Source organism: Tupaia chinensis, unplaced genomic scaffold, assembly GCF_000334495.1.
Source record: "Tupaia chinensis unplaced genomic scaffold, TupChi_1.0 Scaffold000567_1, whole genome shotgun sequence".
Lineage (NCBI taxonomy): Eukaryota > Metazoa > Chordata > Mammalia > Scandentia > Tupaiidae > Tupaia > Tupaia belangeri.
Window position 1 is genome coordinate 2805084 of NW_006160080.1, and position 25773 is coordinate 2830856.

At 38.1% G+C, this 25773-nt stretch overlaps 1 protein-coding gene across 1 annotated transcript in view; it reads right to left on the reverse strand.

Annotated features, from left to right (window-relative positions):
- The window catches only part of SCML2 (Scm polycomb group protein like 2), a gene marked incomplete in the record, with an annotated part of 76589 nt that overhangs the window by 41616 nt on the left and 9200 nt on the right, over positions 1–25773 (reverse strand). Inside the window, 6 exon segments of the mRNA XM_027775473.1 lie at positions 4233–4476; positions 9820–9908; positions 14929–15163; positions 15968–16038; positions 17635–17700; positions 20015–20060. Of these exon segments, the coding sequence (XP_027631274.1) occupies positions 4233–4476; positions 9820–9908; positions 14929–15163; positions 15968–16038; positions 17635–17700; positions 20015–20060 (751 nt within the window).

The window sequence follows — 25773 nt, forward strand, 5'->3', positions numbered from 1 at the left end:
ATTTTAATAATCTAATTGTCCCTACCCTAACCTAATAGAATGGTTAAAGGAAGTTCTCTAAATGGAAAGAAAATGATAAAAGGAATCTTGAAAATTTAAAAAGAAGAACTACTGAAAGAACACAAATGTGGGGAAATACAGTAAATTTTCCTTCTCTTCAAGTCTTCTATTAATAAATTATGTTTATGATCAAAATGAAAATTTTAATAATCTAATGTGATTCTCAGTGAATATAGAGGAAATATTGGAGACAATTATAAAGACTGGAAGGTAAAGGAACTGTAAAGTGAGGTAAGATTTCTAAATTTTACCTGGAAAAAAAATACATATAGGGGCACTGAGGGCACTGGACTCCTACATGGCCAACCGTGGTTCAAGTCCCGGACCTGGCGGCTTGCTTTCTCACTCTCTCTCTCTCTGTCCCTCTCTGTCCAAATTAAAATAAATAAATGTTAGATAAAATAATTCTTAAAAAAACATATAGGACAGAGGAGGGAGATCTCATAAATTATTGGGAAGTCACATTATTAATTTAACACTTAACATTTCCTATTTACTCCTCAATTGTCCATTTCTGGCTTTTTAAATGAAAGTCCAGTAACCATACTTTTTTCTAAGACTACTAATGAGCTCTCATGCTTGATTTTCATGCTGCATTTACTAACACTGCATAGTTTCTTAAAATCTTTCCTCTAAGGTTGTTGGAGGAACCAACTAAATGACTACTATATTCATGCATACTTTTTCCCAAGATCCTAGATTAACTTCTATCTTCTACCCACCTTCCATGTTTGTGCTTCTCAAAGTTCAGGCCTCAAACTATATGCACTGAAAACATCCAAGCCCCACTCCAGACCTACTGATTCAGAACCTCTGGGTATGAGTTGCAGGGCACTGCCTTTCAATAAGAACCCCCAAGTGATTCAAATGTGAAAAATGTTGTTTTAAGTACTGACCCACAAGGTTCTGTCTTGGTCCTCTTTTACATCCACTTATTACACACATGACAATTAAAACCCATCCAGGGCTGACCCCAGAGCCTGATGGTTAAAGGAAGCTGGATCTCACATGGTCAACTGTGGTTCAAATCCTGGCCCCAGCAGCTTGAAAAACACACTGGGTGCATGTGTGCACAAGTCCCAAATCCCAACAGGATGGAGAAATAGAGAAGAGATTGTGGATGACTGCACCTCACTGGGGAGAGGGTACTTTCTCCCTCTCCCCCTCTCTCTCTAGCAAGCACACATGCCGTCTGGCAATTAGAGGAAAAAAAAAAAGCTCTTGTCCCCCCCAAACTTCCACCACTTACTACTATTAACAAATTTGTAAACTGCTCAGCACCTGTAATCCCACATGGCACAAAGAGTATTTGAGCTGAACATGACAGGTCTCAAACCTGGTTTGCTGACCAAGATCTGTCTTTTTTAGGCCCTATACCTGTATGTGCAGCCATCCAATGGACATGTTCACCTGGATACCAAATCTACCTGAATCAGTCAGGATTTAAGTTCTGCTAGCAGCAATAGAAAAATCCTTTAAAAAAAAAAAAAAAAAAAAAAAAACAGTGGCTATTGGGACCAGCAGTTAGCACAATGGCTATGTTGCTGAACTCCCATGTGGTCGACCGCGGTTCGAGTCCCGGACCTGGTGGCTTAAACGGATACCGGGCGCGTGTGCCTGTGTGCCTGTATGCATGCCCGAGATTCCGAGAGGAGAATGGAGGAGAAGGGATTGCAGCATGGCCATCCCTCCTGGGGGGTGATTTCTCGCTTTCTGTCTCTCTGTCTCTGTCTGGCAAGTGTACACGCCCTATAGCAAAAACCTCTCCAAAAACAAAAAAACAAAACAAAACAAAAAAAAACAAAAAAGAAGAAGGAATAGAGAAGGACACACTCATTTCTCTGTAAGACATGTTCTCAAAGTAGAACATGTTATCTGTAATTTTTTTCTTTTAAGGTTTTTGCCATAGGACACATGCACTTGGCAGAGAAGGAAAGTAAGACATTACACACTCACACACACATCCCGGAAACACACCCCCCAGGGAGGATGGCTACACCACAATCCATTCTCCTTTCGGAATTTTGGGCACACATGTGCCTGGCATGATTTTCAAGCCTGGGACTCAAAACAGCAGTCGGCCATGTGGGAGTCCAGCACCTTAGTCACCATGCCACCTGCTGGCCCTGATATGCTTACTTTTATCGCATTCACTAGGACTTAAAAGTCTTATGGCTATAGTATCCTCTTAGGAGGCTAGAAATGTAGTCTTTATGTTAAATAGCCAAACTGTATTACTAAAAAAGGGGAGAACAGATACTAGAGGACAACTGCGTTCTTGGTCATACATCACAAACTCATTTATGTCTTACTTTACTTAGTACATACACATACATCTGTATCATAGTAAATTTTACAAAATCAACCATTAATATCTACTTCTTAGAATTACAGCTACAGGGAACTGGCTTTAAAAAAACTAATAAAAAGTAGGTGTGCAATATTGGATTATGAGATATGTTACAGTCCCAAATGACAGAAGTTCTGACAGCACTTAAAGAATGTGTGTGGCTGTAAGCTTTTATCTAGCTACTGCCTTCCACTACATACCTTTCCTACTCATTTTCTATCTCTCTCTCTTTTTCTCTGGTATAAAACATTTAGTAGGGTACATAATTTTAAAGAATTATTTTATTTAATTTTATTTATTCATTCATTTATTTTTAATTTGACCAGAGAGAGACACACACACACGGGGTTGGGGGGGGAGTGAGAAAGCGAGCCAATAGGTCCAGGACTCGAACCATGGTCAGCCATGTGGGAGTGTCTAGTGCCTTAACCACCATGACACCTGCTGGTCCCCAAGTTGGGTACATTTGAACCAGCAGTTAGCGTAATGGCTATGTCACTGGACTCCCATGTAGTCGACCGTGGTTCAAGTTCCAGACCCGGTGGCTTAATTCATGCCGGGTGTGTGTGCGTGTGTACCCAAGATCCTGAGAGGAGAATGGAGGAAAAGGGACTGGGGCATGGCCATCCCCCCAGGGGGTGATTTCTAGCTTTCTGTCTCTGTCTCTCTCTGTCTTTCTGGCGACCGCACGTGACCTATAGAAAAAACATCTCCAAACAATTTTTTTTAACATTTAAAAAAAAGTATGTTTACACTTGACTCCACTAATAAGTTCCCTATTAAACTTAGGTCAATGACTGGGTTCTGTGCTAAGATCCCACTTAGATCTCTCAAGTTTTTCCATCGCAGAACATATCTAGGCATATCTAAGCCCTTGAGGAATCATATCCCAAGATGAGCTTCAAAGTTTTTATGACTTTTCCCTGAAAGAAAATATCTAAATGATCATAGTATTCAACTTAGAAAACACAATATTACAACTGATAAATACTACCATGACAAAAATAACATACTAATCTATGATGGCTTCCACAGAGTTGAAAATTTTCACCAACATGTGTATTTTACTTAAGACTATCAAAGTATCAATTTAACCTGACAATAGGACCAAAATAATATAAAACATGTTTATAACAATTATGCCTATCTTTTATAAAATACCTTTGAGATATGAACAACAGAGTATCATATGTAATTTTTTTTAGAGATTTTTGCCTTAGGGCATATGTGCTTGCTGGAGAGAGAGAGAGACAGAAATATTGAGAGGGAAAGTGAGAAACCACTCCCTACTGGGGATGGCCACACCACAATCTCTTCTCCTCCAGTCTCGTTCCAGGATCTTGGGCAGGCACGCACATGCACCCAGCATGAGTTTCAAGCCACCAGGTCTGGGACTTGAACCATAGTCAGCCATGTGAGAGTCCAGCGATGTAACCGCTTATGCCATCTGCTGGCCCCATATCATGTGTAATTTTTAACTGCATAACAACTATAAAGGTGACTGAGGTCCCCACAATGCTTATAACAACATGGCTTCAATGGTCCAAATGTGACTTTTAGCTTTGTCTATATTCTCCAGTGTGGATTGAAACTCAGACTATGATGTTGGAGTAGCCCTCAAGAATTCTCAACATTGCCTTCCTTTACCACCAGTGTTCCACCTTGTCTAGCTTGGACAATGCTCTTGCTATTCTCTCCCTGCCACTCTAATGGGACATGAAGTCTTAACATCACCAATGCGGACTACAATGTCACCGAGAGCAGTTAGATCTAATATCATAAATAAAAGAACAAAAGCACACATAGCTATTTATTATCTTACCACTAGTTCCTGGTGGTTGTAATACATCTCCTGTCAGCTGGCACCACCCAACTGGGAAAATATCTCGAGAATCATACTTGCACCAATAATCAAAACCTCCGCTCCAGCCATCAAATGTGATATGAACTTCATCTCCTTTAACGTCTCCAATGGTTGCGGGGCAGATCATATACGGGTTCTTTTTGTCTATAGCTTCCAGTTTCATCCCCACTTTAAAATTATTTACGGGTGGCTTTGGTGGTTCCTACCAAAACATAAAATAGTTATCATTGTTAAGATGTATTAAGAATCGTTTGCTCATGTATATTCTCATACAACTTAGCAACCCAAAATAAAGCTCCATGTTTAATAATCAATTAATACAGGAAGAAAACAATTCTCAGAGACCTGAAATTCTATTCTTTAACATTGTACTTTTATTCTGGAGCAGAGCCAAGAACCTGGAAGGAAACAAAACCAACTTAATCATTCATTCATTAAAGAAATATGTTATTATCCACTATGTACCAGGAATTCAAGAATTATCATTGAACAAGATATCCAAGACTGTCTGGTAGACACCAGAGACTGCAAAGGGTGGGGGTGGGGGGAGATGGTAGAGAGTGGGTGGTAGAGGGTTTCAATGGTATATACAAACTTCTAGCAACTGTGTGGAAGGGTGAAGATTTGAGATAGTTAAAAGGCTAGTGTAACAGTCAAGGAAAGAGGAAAGCCTGCAGGAGAAGCAGTGGTGATAAAGTTTAAAAGAAGACAGAACAAAGGAATAATTAGGAAGCAAAGTAAATGGACCTTTCTAATTAATTGGCTACCTAGAGGCCAGGGTCAAGAAGAAAAAGGATTTAAGATGGCTCCTGGCCAAGTTTCAAGCTTGGCTGAAAGGGCAATCACAAATCAGTAAGAAAATAAATGCAATAAAAAAAAAACAGCAAAGGCTATAATCAGGCATACAAAAAGCTATTAAACAAATTTTAAAAGCTCAATTTCACTGGTAATCAGTGCAATGCAAATTAAAACAATTTAATACTATTCCATTCTCCTCATCTCCCTCCAAAGATGCACAAAACTTTGAAAGATGGATAATACTCAATGTTAGTGAAGGTGTAGAGACATAAATGTTTATATGCTAATGGTGGATCAAAGTTGGATCAAAGCTTGGAACATTCTTCTGGGATGTAATTTAATAGTATACATCTATACTTAAATCATATATCCCTTTAAACCAGCAATTCTACCTCTAAAAATGTAGCTATTCGCAGTTATACACAAAACTTTTCATTAAGAATGCTCACTGCAGAGCTAGTGGAAACAAGAATATGGAGATGATCTAGAATATGGAGGTGACCTAATCATACATTTTCAGGGAAAGGTTAAATCAATTCTACTAATCTATACCACAGAAGAATGCAATATAATCTGAAATACATACAAAATGAAATGGAAAGATTTCTAAAACATAGAAAATTTCAAAAGCAGAAAAAATGGAATTAAAGTATTTGTTTATTTTGGTGCAAAGAAAATGGAAATCCATGCATAGTTTTTGTCATAATATGCATTTTCCATAAACTCTTTGAAGACCCTCCTCCAATATATTTTAGGAAGAAAAATTCACAGAAAATAAAAACCTGTATTTGTTTGTGAATGCACAGATAATGGTGTAGAAGATAAAATAAAGCGTTAATTAAGAGTGATGTGTGGAATGAAGGAATGAACAGGACAAAGGGAGATGAATTTTTCACAGTAGCTAACTATAGAGCTTGGTCCTCACAAACATTAATTAGTTTTATAATTTTAAAATAAAAAACATGGTAATGTATATGACACGTGGCATATAACTAACAGATAAAGCAATTTGATAAATATCAATAAAACGGAACCAAAGGCTTTTCTAAAGTCATAGCCCAAGCTAATAGGTATTTCATAAATAAAGACTACTGCTAAATAGTTTTTATTAGCTATTAGGTTGTGTGGAAAGTCATATTTTTCCAAGTTTTTCTATGCAAAAATGGTCATGACTTTCCCAACTACTCAATATTTTTACATATGGTTTACAATGGCCAAGGGACTTGAGTCTGCCTGTGTCCCTTGCTGGTAGAGCAAACTTGCTTTCTCTGTTCACAATGCTCAAAGCTGTACTCAGAATTTTTCTCTGCAATGCAGGAGTCATATTAATTGATATATCAAATACTTATTTTTTAATCTTCTTCAAAAGTTTTAAGAAGCTACAATTGAGGGGCTAGCAGGTAGCATGGTGGTTAAGGCACTAGACTCCCACATGGCTGACTGTAGTTCAAAATCCCAAACCTGGCAGCTTGCTTTCTTACTTTCCCTTTCTCTCTCTCTTTCTCTGGTCAAATTTTATAACATACTAATAAAATTAAATAATTATTTTAAAGAAGCTATAATAGATTTTTATCATTCCCAATATAGTGATAATAAAATTTAAGTGAATGAAAAAAATCAGGAGAGTAGGTAAGAAATATTTTGCCCCATAATTAAAGTGGAATCAAGCTTCTTTTTTGAGAGAGAGATTTTTGCTATAGGGAACGTGCACTTGCTTGTAGAGACAGAGAGATAGAAAGAGAGACATCACCCCACAGGGGGATGGCCACACTGCAATCCCTCCTCTCTGGATCTTGGGCACACACACATATGCCCAGCATGAGACTCAAGCTGCTGGATCCGGGACTTGAACTGCAGTCAATTACATGGAACTTCAGCGACATAACCATTATGCCATCTGCTGGTCCTGAACTTGGCTTTCTTTTTCTTTTCCTTTTTCTTAAAGATATTTTTGCTATAGGGTGCATTCCCTTGTCAGAGAAACAGAAAGCAAGAAATCACTCCCCAGGGAGGATGGCCATGCCACAATCACTTCTCCATTCTCCTCTCAGGATCTTGGGCATAAATGCACACATGGCAGGTGTGAGTTGCAAGCTGCCAGGTCCAGGAATTGAACTATGGTCAACTATATGGGAGTCCAGTGACATAACCATTGTGCCATCTGCTGGTCCCTATTCTTTCTTTCTTAACAGACTCTTTTCAACATTTTTCTCAAGAACAGTAACTGTATTTGGAATTTTTGCTCCTTCCCTTACCCTCCACTATGTTAAAATTATATTTTTCTTGTTGTGATCTCTGGCTTACATATAGTTGATACACATTTTCTTTCTTTCTTTTTTTTTGGCCATAGGACACATGTGCTCACTAGAGAGATACAGAGAAAGGAAAACTGCGCAGTCACCCCCTATGGAGGATGGTAACACCACAATCCCTTCCTCTCCATTCTCCTCTTGGGATTTTGGGCACACACACACACACACACATGCACCTAGAGTGATTTTCCAGCCACCAGGTCTGGGACTTGAACCACAGTCAACCATATGGGAGTCCTGCACCTTAACCACACTACCTTCCTGGTCCAATGTATATTTCCTTCTAACAATTTTTTTTCTGATTTTTTAAAACATTCTGTACTTCTAAAATCAAATCTCTTCAAGTTACTTTCAAGTGATTTTTTTTTTTTGCACATCATTTTTACCAATATCAAAGGGATGACTAACACAGCAAAGTGAAAGAAGTTTTACTTCTGAAGGTAAATGAAAAATAGCAATCAGCGGGGGCCAGGTGGTGATCCAATGGTAACACAATTGACCCACATTTGGGAAAGAGCCTAGGTTCATGTTCTAGGACCTTCCTGAGTATGCTGGTGTGTGTGTATGGGGGGGGGGAGCATGTGCCTGTGATCTGGGCCAACAAAGACTGAGGGTGGATCACAGTGTGAAGATCTTGTTGGAATGCCTGTCTCTCTCTCATGGAAAAAATTAATGAAATAAACAATAAAATAAACTTTTAAAAAATGAACACTCACTTCAAGTAGAGCAACCCTTTCATATCTAAGGTTAAGAAAGATTATTTTAATTCAACATGAGGATGATTATAACTGAGCCTTTTTAAAATGTTTTTAAATTTTATTCATTGTCATTATTTTATTTTTATTTTTTCAAAGTTGACCAGAGAGAGAGAAGGAAAGTGGGAAAGCAAGCTGCCAGGTCCAGGACTCAGTCCGTGGTCAGCCATGTGAGAGTCCAGCTGCCTTAACCACTACGCCACCTATTGCCCCCATAACTGAGCCTTTTTTATTATTTGCAGTTATGGGCTGAATTGTGCCATCCCCAAAATTCATACGCCAAAGCCCTGATCCCCAATAACTCCGTATGTGACTACATTTCAAAATAGGATCTTTAAAGAGGTAATTTGGTTAAAATGAGGGCATTAGGGTAGACCTTAATCCAGTATAACTGATATCCTTATAAGAGGAGAATATTAGGATACAGAGATTCAGACCATATGAAAACAAAAGGAGAATACAGGCATTTAGAAGCAAAGGAGATCAGCCTCAGAAGAAATCTATCCTCTTGATACTTCGATCTCAGATTTCTAGCCTCTAAAACTGTGAGAGAACAAATTCCTCTTGCTTAAGGCTAATTGTAGACTGAACTGTGTCCACCCCTAAAATCCATATGTTGAGGGACCAGGAGGTGGCATAATGGTTACATCGCTGGACTCCCATGTAGTTGACCGTGGTTGAAGTCCCGGACCTGGAGACTTAAAATTCACGTTGGGCGCATGTGCACGTGTGCCAAAAGGAGAATAGAGGAGAAGGGATTACGGCGTGGCCATCCTCCCTGGGGGGATGATTTCTCGCTTTCTGTCTCTCTGCCTTTCTCTCCAGTGAGCACATATGCCATATAGCAAAAATTTCTCTTAAAAAAAACAAAACAAAAACAACTATATGTTGAAATAGTAACAATCCCCAGTGTGGCTACTATAATATATTCCTATGATATACTACTGTATTTGCAGATAGGGCCTTTAAGGAGGTAATAAAGCTTAAGTAAGGTCATAAGAGTGGGGCACTAATCCAATAGGACTGGTGTCCTTATAGAGAGGAAGAGACGCTGGGGATATGCATCCTCAGAGAAGCCATGTGAGGATGCAGAAAGAAGGTGGGCCACCAGTAAACCAAAGAGAAAGGTCTCACCAGAAATCAACCCTAAGGGTACCTCGATCTGGGACTTAATCTCCAAAATTATGAGAAAACAAATTTCTAGTTGTTTTTTGTTTTAATTTTTAGTTTTTTTCTTGCCAGAGAGAGACAGTGATAGGGAAAGTGAGAAATCACCCTGGGGAGGCGGGATGGCCATGCCGCAATCCCTTCTCCATTCTCCTCTCAGGATTTTGGGCACACACACACACGCGCGCACACACACACACACACACACACACACACACACCTGGAATGATTTTCAAGCCACCAAGTTTGAATGCAGTCAGCCATGTGTGTATACAGCACTTTAACTACCATGCCACCTACAGGTCCCAACAAATGTGTTATTAAAGGCACACTGTCTATGTTATTTCGTCACAACAGCCCCAGGAAACAAATACACTTGCCAGTCCAGTAATTTAAGAAGTATTTTCTGCTTTTCCACATCAGAGAAAACAAAGACAGCACATTTAAATATTCCCACTAAAACAATAAAACCATAGCCCAGTCAATGGATACTTTTTATAGCATCTTTCTTACCTTCTTGAACAATGCTGCAGGTGCCATTTCAGATCCATTTAGTGTTCGTAATAGAAACATTGGCCAAGATGATGCATTCATCTGGTACCCTATTTTATAAAATAAATAAAATGTGAGGAAAAGGCTTCTTATGATAGCAAGTTGGTATAAAAATTAGGTTTCATTCTCTCCTGAAAATGACAAGTGTCTTATCTAAGAACTCAAGACATGGACAAAAGGAGCAGATGTATCTTCCTCTTTTTTTTGGAGAGGTTTTTGCTATAGGGTGCGTGTGCTCACCAGAAAGACAGACAGAAAGTGAGAAATCACCCCCCCCCCGTGGGGGGGGGATGGCCATGTCGCAATCCCTTCTCCTGCATTCTCCTCTCGGGATCTTGGGCAGGCACGCACGCACGCGTGTCCGGTGTGAGTTTAAGCCACCAGGTTCAGAACTCAAACCGTGGTCAACTACATGGGAGTCCAGCGACATAGCCATTACACCAACTGCTGATCCAAATATCCTCCTCTTATTGCTATTGCTCCTGCCATCAGGCAATAGAGCTACTGTGGGGGTAGAAACTCATTTTACAGAAGCCACCGGTTAAGGTTTGATTTATGTGGGGAATGAGCCATAATACTAAAGGTGATCTAAGTCAGAGCCCAGGAGAGCTTTTATTCTACTGTGAACAGCCATGTAAGAGGCAGGGGACAAAGGCTGCGAAAGAATTCTAGCCCCCTTTTCCTCAGAGCCTCTGATTTCTTTCAGCAAGACAACTTTCTTTCAAATTCAGCACATGTACACATACAACAGTGCTTTAAATTGTATATAAATTTCATGCTAAAAGAAAAAAAGAACTATAAGTAAATACTCTAGTTAATGACATACATGCTGAAGTATTTAGAAGAAGTGTATTGACATGAATAACTTACTCTGAAATGCATTTAAAAATAAGATGAATTGATGACTCAAGAGAACACTATAGATGGATAGGTAAGTAGTAAATCAAGTACAGTAAAATAATAATGGCGAATTCTAGGTAGTAGGTATATGGGTGTTCATTGTAAAATTTTTTCACCTTTCTGTATGCTTAAATTTCTCATAAAATGTTAGGGAAAAAAGAGTCCTCACTTTAGTGATCTTTATAAATATTAAACATAATCTTCTCTTAGACTCTGTATCAAATGCTTTCAAAATAGATTCAACAGATGACATTTCTAGAGCTCTCCCCAACTAAGAGTGAGAATCACAGAATCTGGCACATGTAACAGGAAGCAGGAATCTACTAGTTTTACTACTTTCTGGGGACATTTTTTTCCATTTAATATTTGCTTGCCTCTATGCCAGAATTGAAAAGAACTTGGCATGCACCCCTGATGGATACATGCATCAAGACAGGCCAGCTCCACGGCCTGGTGATTAAGACAGCAAGGTTCCACATGGCCGACCATGCAATTCAAAACCCTGTCCCGACAGCTCAAAAAACACACTGTGCGTGTGTGTATGCATGTGTGTGTGTGCCTGTCCAAAATCCCAACAGGAAGGAGAAATGAAGAAGGGACTGTGGTGTGGCCATTCCTCACAGGGGATGGAGTGCTTTTTCCTTCTCCCTCCATCTCTCTGTCTCTGGTGAGCGCCGGTGCCCCCTGGAAGATTAAAAAAGCAAACAAGACAGAGAGACATGTAAATCACTGGCAATAAGTCCATCATCAGGACAAAATGTCCAAAAATGTAAAATAGAAAATCATGCTCTAGGGACCAGCGAATGGTCCAATGGTTACGTCGCCAGACTCCAATGTAGTCGACTGTAGATTGAGTCCTGGACCTGGTAGCTTCAAACGTACATAGGGTACATGTGTGTGCATGCCCAAAATTCTGAGAGGAAAATGGAGGAGAAGGGACTGTGGCATGGCCATCCCCCTGAGGGGTAATTTCTTACTTTCTGTCTGTCTGGTGAGTGCATGCACCCTATAGCAAAAATGTCTCTATAAACAAACAAAAAGTCATACTCTAATAATCCTGTACCAAAACTCTCTTAATCTGACTATGAAAATAATTGCTGCTAGGAGAACAAACAGGAGGAGGGGTATGGTTTGTTATGGAATCCCATATAATAAATTAATATTATTATTGATATCTAATAGTTTCCTACTACATCTAATAAAAACTTTCCACTACCATATAATAAATTAATATTATTATTGATATCTAATAGTTTCCTACTACATCTAATAAAAACTTTCCACTACCTATTATATCTCTCCAGAATTCCTTGGAGGCTATTGTATAAGAATCATTCTCAGGTACTTATGCCTTTCTCTTAACGCTCTTCTTACCCTATTCCATCACACACCAAGATTTTTCTGAATGTAATATTTATTTTCATTTCAAAATTGCCTGAAGTCAAACATTGATTAAAGCCAAAAGTAGATTAAAGTACACATAAAAAAAGTTCACAAACACATAAAAACTAATTTATAACATTAGGAAGTCTGGGGACCAGCAGTTACTGTAATGGCTATGTCACTGGACTCCCACGTAGCCAACCGCAGTTCGAGTCCCGGAACTGGTGGCTTAGACTCACAGCGGGACTCAAACCATGGTCGATTCATGCCGGGCATGTATGCGTGCGTGCCCGTCCAAGATCCCGAGAGGAGAATGGAGGAGAAGGGATTGCGGTGTGGCCATCCCCCCTGGGGCGTTATTTCTTGCTTTCTATCTCTCTGTCTTTCTGGCAAGCGCATGCACCCAATAGAAAAAAAAAAAAAAAACTCAAAAAAAAAAAAAAAGAAAAGAAAACAATAACTATAATAAAGCTATGTATTTAAAATTTTGACAATTATAATACAGGCTGAGTATCCCTTATCCAAAATGCTTGAGATCAGAAGTGATCTGGATTTCTAATTTTTGTGAATATTGAAATATATGAATATATATAACAAAATACATTACAGTCTAATATATTTGAGTCTAATATATTAGGGTCTAATATATTAAGTCTAAACACAAACTTCATTTGTTTCATATTCACTTTATGTGCATATCCTGAAGGTATTTTATATAATATGTTTGCATTGTAGTGTTTTCACTACAATTCATCACAGGGTTAGATATGGAATTTTCCAAATCAGCATTTGAAAAGTTTTGAATTTTAGATTTTCAGATTAGGGAGTCCTCAACCTGTAGTTGCATTTTCCTTAAACAAAATGCAAAAACATGTTACCACTGCACCAGAGAAATAAAATCCAAACATGGAAGCACTAAGTCCCAGGTTTGTACTTACTGCTAGTACAGAATTCTGTATGGTTTAAGAAATAAAATGAACAACAAAAATGTGAATACAATGAAGAAATAAAGGGAAAAGAGCAAAAACACACATGCCCTAAATCATGGGATAAGATACCTCTGACAAATTTTTAAAAATGTTTTAAACCAAATTAGTTAAAATGAATAATTAGAGCAAGGACAGTATAAAAAAAGATACTACTAAAAGAGTGGTTATTGGGGCTACAATGTGGCTTGGCAGTTAAAGGCACTGGACTCCCACATGCACGACTGCGGTTCAAGTCCCAGACTTGGCAACTTGCTCTCTCACTTTCCGTCTCTGTCTCTCTCTGGTTAGCATGTGTGCCCTATAGCAAATTAAACAACAATAATATTGCTACTAAAGACAAAAAAATTTAAATAGTGACCAGCAGATGGCATAATCATTGTCAGTGGACTCCCACGTAGTCAACCACAGTTTGAGTGCCAGACCCAGCAACTTAAAACTCATCCTGGGTGCGTGTGCATGTGTGCCAAAAATCTCGAGAAGAGAATGAAAGATTGTGGCGTGGCCATCCCCTCAGGGGGTGATTTCTTGCTTTCTGTCTCTGTCTGTCTGTCTGTCTGTCTCTCTCTCTCTCGGTACCTCCAGTGAACACACCCACACAAAAGAGCAAAAAGCTCCTTAAAATTTTTTTTTAAATAAATAAGTCTTACCAAAAAAAAAAAGAGTGGCTATTATTAAGTTCCTAAATTTGTGGTTCTTGGAGAATTTTTGGTATTTAATAGGAGGCAAAAAAAATCCATTCTTTCATTGTACTTTATAATAAAGAATTTCCTTTTCAGGGTTATTATGAACCACATAAAAACCAATACCTACCATTTACTCAGTAAATTACAGATCAACCACATTAAACCACTTACTTTCTACAGAGTATTATGGTATGCTTAAAATTTTTAAAAAAATATTTTGCCCAAAATTAGAGTAATCTCCTTTTTACCTTTTAAAAACTTGGCCAAAGCTGAATAAAATACTTTGTACCTTAAAACCTTTGTGTTTTTGGTTTTTTTTTTTTTTTTGAGAGATTTTTGCTATAGGGTGTGTGCGCTTGCCAGACAGAGAGACAGAAAGCAAGAAATCACCCCCCAGGGGGGATAGTCATGCCACAATCCCTTCTCCATTCTCCTCTTGGGATCTTGGGCACGCACGCACAAGAACCTGGCATGAGTTTAAGCCACGAGGTCCAGGACTCGAACCGCAGTGGACTACATGGGAGTCCAGCGACATAGCCATTACGCTACCTGCTGGTCCCTTAAAACCTCTGTTAAAAGGTTCCATCCTCTCCTCCTTTACAAAGACCTAAAGGTATGGACTCCTACCACTCTCATTCTAATTTCTTCCCACTATAGGTGTAATGAAATTCAAAGTTTGAAACCAGAGCCTAGATGTTAAATCATACCCTTCCCCTATGCTCACCCCCATCCCAACAAAAAGCTGAATGGCTCAGCAAATAATTTAGAGAGAGGATGTGACTTGTATCAAATTACAAACTTCTTCCCAATAAGGATTTTTGAATCTGCGCATGTAATCAATCTAGTAGATCTGCTTTTGACATTTCAAGTCTAAAGACTTAGTGTGAGTCTTGCCTTAGAGTGAGGAACCTTCAGCACACATATGCCAAATGTATATTTCAGCAAAAACTTGGTATGGAGTTCCTCTCTCATCATACATTCTACGTAGTAACCACCTGACCATTTATTTGCAACAATGCCATGAGGAAAAAAAAAAATTTAAAGACCACTTAATGCTGTTTATACTGAATATCACATTAGCAAGAATATGTTATTTTAAAAATTGTTATCCTTACCCAATGGAGGTTGAAGTAAGTCTCCATCCTTTTCACAAGTCCCAACAGGGTGTATGTCTGATGAATCAACAAGTCTCCAAAAATCATTTTTATTGTCACTACCATCCAGCCGTAGACGTATCCTGGCCCCAGTAACTCCAACTACTGTAGCAATACATACTGAACTAATATTGCGAGGATCACGGGCTTCCAATTTCATTCCAGCTTTGAAGTCATTAACAGGTGGAATCTTAGACTATATATGTATAAGAAAAAATTGTTATGATGAATTAACTATAATAAAAACACATGGTCAAGTTATGAGACCAGAATACCTGAAGAAAAATTTTAAGTGACAGTCACAGCAGATGGTAAGTGAGGTCAGACCTATAGGGCTCAAGGAAAATATCTCCAAATTCCTTGCTTTGCTGTGCAGCATAAAAATGCCGCCCATACCTATCTTCTTCATCTACCAACTTCCCAAACAATCTAAAAATGGCCTTTAGAACACATCCATATTCTTATTTCTAAAATAAGAATTTGATTTGGCTATTCTCTTTAAGTCAACCAGCACCTTACCACTGTCTATGAGAAAGTCCAGTTCTCCAGCACAGTTTAAACACTGTCACACCTTTAATGGTACTCCCACATTATCATCTCTAAGCATTTTGTGCTCTAGCAAGCCTATGCCATCACTCAGTACCCAGATTGTTACACACTCATATACTTTGGCTTCTTTGCCTGGAATATTCTTACCCTTATTCTAATCATCTCTAATTTTCTCTGAACCCTCCCAAAATAGAGTTATCATTCTTCTCATAATTATTTATTTGTATGTCTGTCTTTCCCTCCAGGTGAGCAATCCTAAGGGCTTAGTATACCTGACACAATAAATTCTTAATGACTAAATGAAGAGACCATGTGGCTCCTAAGTGGTACTACCACAATCCCATTATCTCCTCATACCACCAGAACCTTACAATCACAGAGACACCTGTAAATAAGTTATAATTAACAAGTTTATATTAATATATATAGCATCTACAGAATTCTGGCATACCTGTCTGAAGCATTCTGAAGGAGCACTGAAAGATCCAGTCTCCTGCAAATACTTGTCCCACTGGAACTCATCTAGAGAAAACATATACAAAATAGGGTTATTGTTGGTTTTTTTCACTATATACAATATATGCACTTTCAGGAATAAAGTGAGTTTTAGTTTTGTACGTCATTAAAAAATACTGCCCAAGAGTAGATTCAAACTTTCCAATCTATTCAATATATTTGATTACCAGCACTGAAATAAAAAATTTGACAACTTCCTGATAATAATGGCTCTGATATAAATTAAAACCCAGAACATCACAATGTAATGAAGTCTACAGCATAATGATTCTAAAAATGCAGACAATAGAAACAACTAGAGGATTCTTATGGAGTAACAACAAAGTCTACTCATCTGCATCTAATATAAACTTATTCAAGAAACGTGGTGTTTTCAGCACTTCATCCCATTAATGTGAAAGTTTTTACTTATTTTTCATGAGGTGCTAAAGATGTTTAGGTGTGTGGTCTGACAGACTTTCACCGCTGCAATGCTTTCTCTTTTTTCTTTTTTCTGGAGAGGTTTTTGCTATAGGGCGTGTGTGCTCGCCAGACAGACAGAGACAGACAGAGAGACAGAAAGCGATCTATGATCTCAAAAAAATCTTCTCTTTCTTAGTCTTCACAATACAATATAATTAGCTCAGAAGCACATTTCTTTAAGGATCTTACGGGATAAAGTATAGGCCATATTAAAAGTGAGAATGTGCATGCATTTTATAAAATTTCTTTATTTAAATACTACTGTAACAGTTCTTCTAACCCCAGCAATTTACATTTACTATGTGTAATCTTCTTACAACTTTAGAAGGTAGGTACTGTACATCTCCAGTTTATAGATGTATTATAACGCTAGAAGAGATCAGAAAAGTGTACTCTGCCTGGCTTGAACACTTCAATTCAATGTGCCAGCCTGACTGTCAAGACATTGAAAAATACTTGTTAGAAGTGCTGAAGATAAAATTAATTCATATGAAGTTTAATTCTCATGGTTGACTGTGGTTGAAACTCTGGACCCAGCAGTTTGAAATTAACACCAGTCATGTGTACATGCATGCCCAAAATCCTGGAAGGAGAAGGGATTGAGGCATGCCCATCCTCCCTGGGAGGTGATTTCTCACTTTCCCTTCAGCAAGCGCACAAGCCCTACAGCAAAAACCTTAATTTTTTTTTAAAAAAAAGGAAAAAGAAAAGAAAAATTAAGCTCTTAATTACTGAATTGTCATGAAAAATGAAATTTTGATTTTAATATAAGGAAAAAAAGTTTTTAATAATAAAATTATTTTAAATTGGTAATACCTGGTAATTAATAACGAGTTACCTATATTTTGGGAAAAATTTGCACTGAAATACACAGTTGTCTTTTTACTTAATCCATACCAATTTACTTCCAAGAAAAACTTTCAAAAATATAACACCTTTCTTATTGCTTAAATTTTATATTTATAGGAGCCTATTACTGGGTTGTCAGAAAAGTCATGACACATTTTTTTCATAGAAAAACAAAAAAATAAGTCCTGACTTTTCCAACAGCCCAATATATAGATTCTGTACCAAAAGCAATACAAAGAGTTCATTTTAACATTGAGTTGTTGTACTAAACTACTATATTTTAAAACCTACCATTTTGTGTAGAAGATGTGCTTGAATAAGTTTTTTCTTCTTCCTCCTTCTTGATATCCATCGAATCTAAGAAAAAAGAAACTAATCAGCAATACATGAAGGCCACAGAAATAGTTGAAAGAAGACTTCAAAAAAACAATAAAATAGACACACAGCACAGTGGTTAAGTACTATGTACTGGGAACCGGATTCCATATGGCCAACCAAGGTTTGAATCCTGGCCCCTGGAAAATTTAAAAACATACTAAGCATGTGTGTGTGCATGCCTAAAATCCTAAAAGGATGAAGAAATGTAGGGAATAGATTGTAGTGTGACCATGCTCCACTAGGGGTTGCTTTCTGTCACCCCATCACCCAGTGAATGCATCCCCTGGCAATTAAAAAAAGGGAAAAATAGCTGGATTATATGGTAGTTCTATTTATAGGTCTCTGAGGAATCGCCATACTGTTTTCCACAGTGACAGTACTAATTCACATTCCCACCAACAGTATGATCCAGCAATTCCACTCCTGAGTATCTACCCAAAGGATAGGAAGGCACTTATTCGGAAAAACACTTGCACATCATCCATGTTTATCGTGACATTATTAACAATAGCTAAGACATGGAACCAAACCAAATGTTAAACATTAACATAAGCTATTGTTAAACAGATGAATGGATTGAAAAGTGTGGTACATATACACTATGGAATAATACTCAGCCATAAGAAACAATGAGACCCAGGCATTTGATAAAAAGTGGATGAATATGGAAGATTTACTGCTAAGCGAAGCAAGCCACACTATAAAAGCAAGGCACTGTATGTCTCCACTTAATATATACCAAATGTCTGCACTTTATAGCAGAAACTGAAATGCTGGATGGTATAAAAGCATGGAGAGCAATAGTGGATACCAGAGACAGTGTGGGAGGAGGGTGGGAAATGAAAGAGGGTGAGAAGGAGGGAATTAGGAGGGAAACAAATTAAATTTATAAGAAATACAAAATGGAAAATTATCTGTTGAAGATAGCATGTATGGTATTATCTTTGATTAAGCCAATATACAGCACATTGTGGATGGGAAATTTTATATGCTGCAATGATACACAGTGAATGAATGTAAAATAAATAATTAATTTTTTTTAAAGGGAGAAAAACAACTAACTATTTTAAAATAAAAGTCAATTTTAATTTTATAATATCCTTATTTCCTAGATAGAACTATCACTTTCTAATATACTATGCACTTTATAAATTGTTCATATTTAGTTTATCAGCTGCCTCACTCTACTCAAATGAAAGCTCCAAAAGGGCAGGGATTTATTTGTCTGTCTTGTTCACTGTTGTATTCTCAGCACCTAGAACAGAATCTGGTCATACAGAACACTCTTAAGTGCTAGCTAAAATGAATGCATCAATAAACCAAAATGAGCTGATACTTACAATGTTTAAATTAGCAAGCCCTAGAAAGATAGTAGATGTTTTTAAGAGTCCAAAACATTACTGAGACACTAGAATACACTGCAATTTGATGGAGTAGGCAGATTTTTCTCTGTGCTAAGCTAAAGAGCTCAAATAGTGCTGGACCTTATGACATCACCAAATCTAAGATATATCATTTTATCCACACTTAATATAGTATAGGTTTTTTTTCTTTTTTTTTTAGAGGGAGAGATTTTTGCTATAGGGTGAGTGCATTCACCCAAGGGACAGAAAGCGAGAAATCACCCTCCAGGGACCCTAGCCATGCCGCAATCCCTTCTCATCCAGTCTTTTCTTGGGATCTTGGGCACACACACACCCGTGCCTGGCATGAGTTTTAAGCCGCCGGGTCCTGGACTTGAACTGCGGTAGACTACATGGAAGTCCAGCAACGTAACCATTACACCATGTGCTGGTTCCTTGTAGTGTATATTTTTAAAAAGATTCATTTTTAGGGACCAGTAGGTGGCATGGTGGTTAAGGTGCTGGACACTCCCACAAGACTGACCACTGTTCAAGTCCTGGACCTGGTGGCTTGCTTTCTCACTTCCTCTCTTTCTCTCTCTCTGTGTCTCCCTCTGTCAAATTAAAAATAGATGAATGAATAAATAAATAACATTTAATAAAAATTTTTTAAAAGACTCATTTTTAAAAATTTAAACATAATACTATGATTATACCTAAAATATTAACCATACTTCTTTAATATCATAAAATAACCAGCGTTCCCATTTCCCCAGTTGTCTTAAGACAGAATACCTTTAATAGCTATTCAGTTCTAAAATTCCAATTCTAAGCTCTAATTCTCCTATGATTTTTAAAAAAGGCTTTATTTCAACAGTTCAATATAACAGAAGACATTTATTCCAAATGAATCATTAGAAACATTACCACTTCAGACAAGTAAATCTTACCTTCATTCACTGTCTGTCCCATTGTATCCTTTTCTGGTGTTATTTCCTACAAGGGGAAAAGTCAAGAAATGCTTCCTTTTAGCATAATATATTTCTGAAGAATATTAGCATTAAAAATCAGTTAGAGTCAGATATTTTTAATCTCTTTACTTTGAATAAAAATGGTAATATTAGTAGATTAATAGTTGTCTGGGGCTGGAAGAAGAAGGAATGGGGAGTGACTGCATGCATGGGTATGGGTATGGGGCTTCCTTTCTGGGGTGATGAAAATTTTCTAAAATTAGATAACAGTGATAGTAAACCACCTTGTGAATATACTAAAACCAACTGAATTGTACAATTTAAAAGGGTGTATTGTATGGTATGTGAGTTATACCTCAATTTAAAACATTGAATTTTAAAAAAAGAACAGATACTAGGGGTTCAAACTGAGGCCTAGCTCAGAAGCCCACTTATACTTACACTTTGTTGTGGAGATGGAAGGACCATGACTATGATGATAAAACTTTTAAGAACTACAAAAGTTTTTGTTTTTAAGAAAATAGTTTTGATTTGTGATTTATTAGACTAGAAAATCTAAAGGTCAGCATCTGGTGAAGATCTTCATGCTATATTATCAACAGAAGGCAGACGGGTAGGAGAGCCTTCTCATTTTTCAGTTTCTGCTTATAGATTTCAAATATTCAGTATATACTGAGCAGGGACTTATGATGCATCTCCTTCATAGTCTGGCTTGCTTCACTTAACATAAAATCTTCCATATTTACCCACTTTGTACCAAATGACAGTGTCTTATCATTTTTTATGGCTGAGTAGCATTCCACAGTATATATGCCATATTTTTGCAAACCAGTCATCTGTTCTTAGGCAGCTGGGTTGATTCCGAGTCTTAACAATTGTGAATAATGTTGCAAAACATAGATGTGCAAGTGTTTTCCTATCCTTTGGGTAAATACCCCAGCAGTGGGGTTACTGAGTCATATGGTTGTTCTATTTGTGGGTTTTTTAGGAACTTCCATATTGTCTTCTACAGTGATTATACTAATTTACATTCTCGCTAACAGTGTAGAAGGGTTCTCTTTTTGCTGCAGCCTCACTGCACTTGTCATTCTTTATTTTAAAAAAAATCTTAGTCATTCTGATTGGGGTTAAGTGGTATCTCATTATGGTTTTGATTGGCATTGCCTTTCTGATACGACATATTGAGCATTTCTGCACATGCTTTTGGGCCACTTGCATGTCTTCCTTGGAGAATTATCTGTTCAGCTCATTTGCCCAATTTTTAAAAACTTGTTTTTATTTAACTTAATTAATTTATTTATTTTAATTTGACCAGAGAGGGACAGAGTGAGAATGAGTGAGTGACAACGAGAGAGAGAAAGAGACAGAAAGTGAGAAAGCAAGTCTCCAGGTGCAGGACTTGAACAACAGTTGGCCGTGTGGGAGTCTAGCACCTTAACCACCATGCCATCTGCCAGCCCCCATTCACCCAATTTTTTTTTTTTTGGAGAGGTTTTCGCTATAGACAGACAGAGAGAGACATAGAGACAGAAAGCGAGAAATCACCCCCTGGGGGGATGGTCACGCCGCAATCCCTTCTCCTCCATTCTCCTCTAGGGATCTTGGGCACGCACACACACACACCCGGCGTGAGTTTTAAGCCACCAGGTCCGGGACGCGAACCGTGGTCGACTACATGGCAGTGACATAGCCATTACACTAACTGCTGGTTCCCCCATTCACCCAATTTTTAATTGAACATTTTTGTGTGTGTGGCTAAGCTACTTGAGTTCCCTGTACATTTTTTATATCGGTCCCTTATATGAAGCATAATTTACAAATATATCCTTCAAGAGTCAAGTATTTTAGTAAGAATTGTTTATGACATAGAAAGAAACAGCAATAGTAGATACTAAGATATGCTTGGGTTGGGAGGGGGTCATGAGAAAAAATTTTTGAGAGGTTTTGGCCTTTAGGGCACACGTGCTCGCCAGAGAGAGACGGACAGAGACGATGAGAGGGAAAGTGAGAAATCACCTCCCCAAGGGAGATGGCCAAGCTGCAATCCCTTCTCCTCCTTTCTCCTCCTGGGATCTTGGGAAGGCATGCACACACAACCAGCATGAGTTTCAAGCCACCAGGACAGGGACGTGAACGGCGGTTGGCCATGTGTGAGTCCACTGACATAAAAGCTATGCCATCTGCTGGTCCCAAGAATATATTTAATGGACACAAGAATCCATGTAAAAAGGGAAAGAAGCTGGGGCTAGCAGGTGGCCTGGAGGTTAAAACACTGGATCAATCTCTGGGACCAGCAGATGGTGTAATGGTTACTTCGGTGGACTCCCATGTAGTTGACTGCAGTTTCAATCCCAGACTTGGAGACTTAAAACTCACTCCGGGAACATCTGCATGCATGTCCAAGATCCAGAAAGGAGAATGAAGGGGAAGGGAGTGCAGCATGGCCATCCCCGCCGGGGGTGATTTCTCACTTTCTGTCTCCCTCTCTCTCCAAGGAGCATACACACCGTATAGCAAAAACCTCTCTAAAACAAAACAAAACACTGGATATCACATGGCTGACTGCCTGGTTTCCGTCCCAGATTCAGTGCCTTGAAAATCACACCAGGTGTATGCGTGTGCATGAGTACCCAGAATCCTAAGAGGACAATGGAGAAGGGACTGTGGTGTGGCCATCTGGGGGAAGGTGATTTTTCAGGTTCCCTCTCTCTGGCAAGTGCACACACCCTACAACAAAAGCTAAAAAGTAAAATAAAACAGTAATGATAATTTTTAAAGGAAAATGGGAGGAGCTGTATTATTTTAAGACAGAGCCAACTTCAGAGTAAAGAAAGTAATCAGGGATAAAGAGAGCATTATATAATGATAAAAGGGGTCAATATTCCAAGATATATCGATCCTTAATGTGCACATATCTAACAAAACATCAAAACATATGATGCAAAAGGTGGCAAAACTTCAAGGAAAACAGATAAATCCACTATTATAGTTGGAGACCTCAACACCACTGCATCAGAAATGGACAGATCCAAGGGACCAGCAGATGGCATAATGGCTACGTCACTGGACTCCCATGTACTCAACTGTGGATCCGGTGGCTTAAACTCAGGCTTAAATCCGGTGGCCAGGCGCATGTGCATACGTGCCCAAGATCCCAAGAGGATCCCACACTGCAGTGTGGCTATTTCTCGCTTTCTGTCTCTCTGTCTCTCTCTGGCGAGGACACGCACCCTATAGCAAAACCTCTCCATAAACAAAAACTATGAAATGGACAGATCCAACAGGCAGAAAATCAGTAATAACATAGTTAAACTCAATACTACATCAACTAACTGGATATAACTGACATACAGAGACTACATCATACAAAAACAGCAGGACGAATACACATTTCTTCTCGAACTCACACAGAACATTCATCAAGATAAACCATATCCAGGACTATAAAATACATCTTAACGAACTGAAAAGAACAGAAACCACACAATATCTGGTCTCAGACAAATTACATGAGAAATGAGTAACAGAACAATAACTAGAAAAATCCCCATATACTTGGAGACTGAACAACATACTTCAACATATGGGTCAAGAAAGAAAAGTCGGGAACCAGCAGTTAGCGTAATGGCTATGTCGCTGGACTCCCACGTAGTCAACCGTGGTTCGCGTCCCGGACCCAGTGGCTTAAAAACTCACCCCGGACGTGTGTGTGTGCGTGCCCAAGATCCCGAGAGGAGAATGGAGGGGAAGGGATTGCAGCGTGACCATTCCCCCCTGGGGGGAGATTTCTCGCTTTCTGTCTCTATGTCTCTCTCCGTCTGGCGAGCGCACGTGCCCTACAGCGGGGCGGGGAACCTCTCCAAGAAAGAAATGTCAAGAAAAAAATTTTAAACACTGAACCAAAACAAAATGAAAATATTGCTTATCAAAATTCATCAGAGGTAGTGAAAATGGTTCTTAAAGGGAAATTTATAGCACTGAATCACATTAGAAAAGAAGGTATGAAAATCAATAGTATAAACTTAGACCTTTGAAAACTAGACAAAAGAATAATTTAAACAGAAGAAAATAGGTAATGAAAAATAGAGCAACAGAAATCAGTAAAATGGAAAACAGGAAATTGCTAGAGAAAAGTCACTAAAACCAAAATATGGTTCTTTGTTAAGATCAATAACTCAACAAGCCACTAACCAGGCTAACCTAAGAAAAAAGAGAGAGCAAGAGAGAGAGAGAAGACACCAATTACTAGTAACAGTAAAAGAAGGAACATCGCTATAGATCCCATAAACATTAAAAGGATAATAGCGAGAAATATTTGGAAAAATTCTATGCTCACAAATTTGGTAACCTAGATGAACTAGACCAATTCCTTGAAAGACACAATCTGCCAAAAATTAACACAAGAAATGAACACATTAATTAGGTCTATATTTATTAAAGAAATTGAACCAGTAATTAGTAAACTTCAAAAAACAGAAAACACTACACCTAGATAAGTTCACTGGTGAATTCCACCAAACATATAAGAAATTAGGTAAGGTACGTTAAGGTTGGGTCGACATTTGAGGAGAAAAAAAGAAAAGGATGGCCCTAGTATAAATGGATTACTCTTATAGGGGTTCTGTTTTGTTTTGTTTTGTCAGGGAGAAGAACAACGAGGAATATAGGTTGTACCAGAATTCAGTTTAGAAATTCAAGTTATTGGGACCAGCAGGTGGCATGGTGGTTAAGGGGGTGGACACTCGCACATGGCCAACCATAATTCAAGTCCTGAACCTGGTGGCTTGCTTTCTCACTTTTCCTCTCTCTCTCTCTCTGCATCTCTCTCTCTGGTCAAAATAAAATAAATGAATGAATAAAATTAAAATAATTATAAAAAAAGAAATTCAAATTATTTAACAAGTAAAACTAAAACATGTACTTTAAGCTACTATTCACAAAAAAGGGAAAAGACATAGTCCCTAGTCACAAAATAATCTAACTGCAAGAAATGTTTAATCATATCCCCACCCTTTAAGATTCAAGGCTAAGAGAGGTTCATAAATATATTTGTTGGTGTTTTAAAGAAAATGTTGAAATAAGTGATGGAAATCATGCATACAAGAGATTAACAGAACAGCACAAGTAGTTTTTTTCTTTTTAAATCTATGTTATTATAAAGACAGTTTTCAAACTTAAACAGCAAACAAAAAAAAGCTCTTTATTGTCTAGTCAGCATGCAAGATGGAAAGTCTTTAACTGCATAAATCACCTTTAAGTTTTGCATTCTGACTTGAAAATAGTCTATTATTTTATATCAAAAAGTACTTCACATTTAAAAAAAAAAACTTGATTTTATTTATTTATTATTATTTTTTAGTTTGACCAGAAAGAGAGAAAGAAAAAGTGAGAAAGCAATCTGTGCAGGTCTAGTACTCAAACTGCAGTCAGCCACGTGGGAGGCCAGCACCCTAACTACCATGCCACCTGCCAGCTTCAGTACTTCACAATTGTACTTAAATGCAATAGCATATTATTTTAATTCAAATACACAATAGTTGTATATTTTACTTTAACAAAGAGAAGTTCTCTCTTTTAACTAAGAGTTTGTGTCTGGTAATGGTGATTTTCTATCCTAATACAGGACAGAAAAAGCGTATATATCCACTGTGTGGCCAGATATATCACTTGTTGAATTGCACATGATTCATCACTTCAAGATTCTGCAAGTGGCAGGACCAGCAGTTGGCATAATGGCT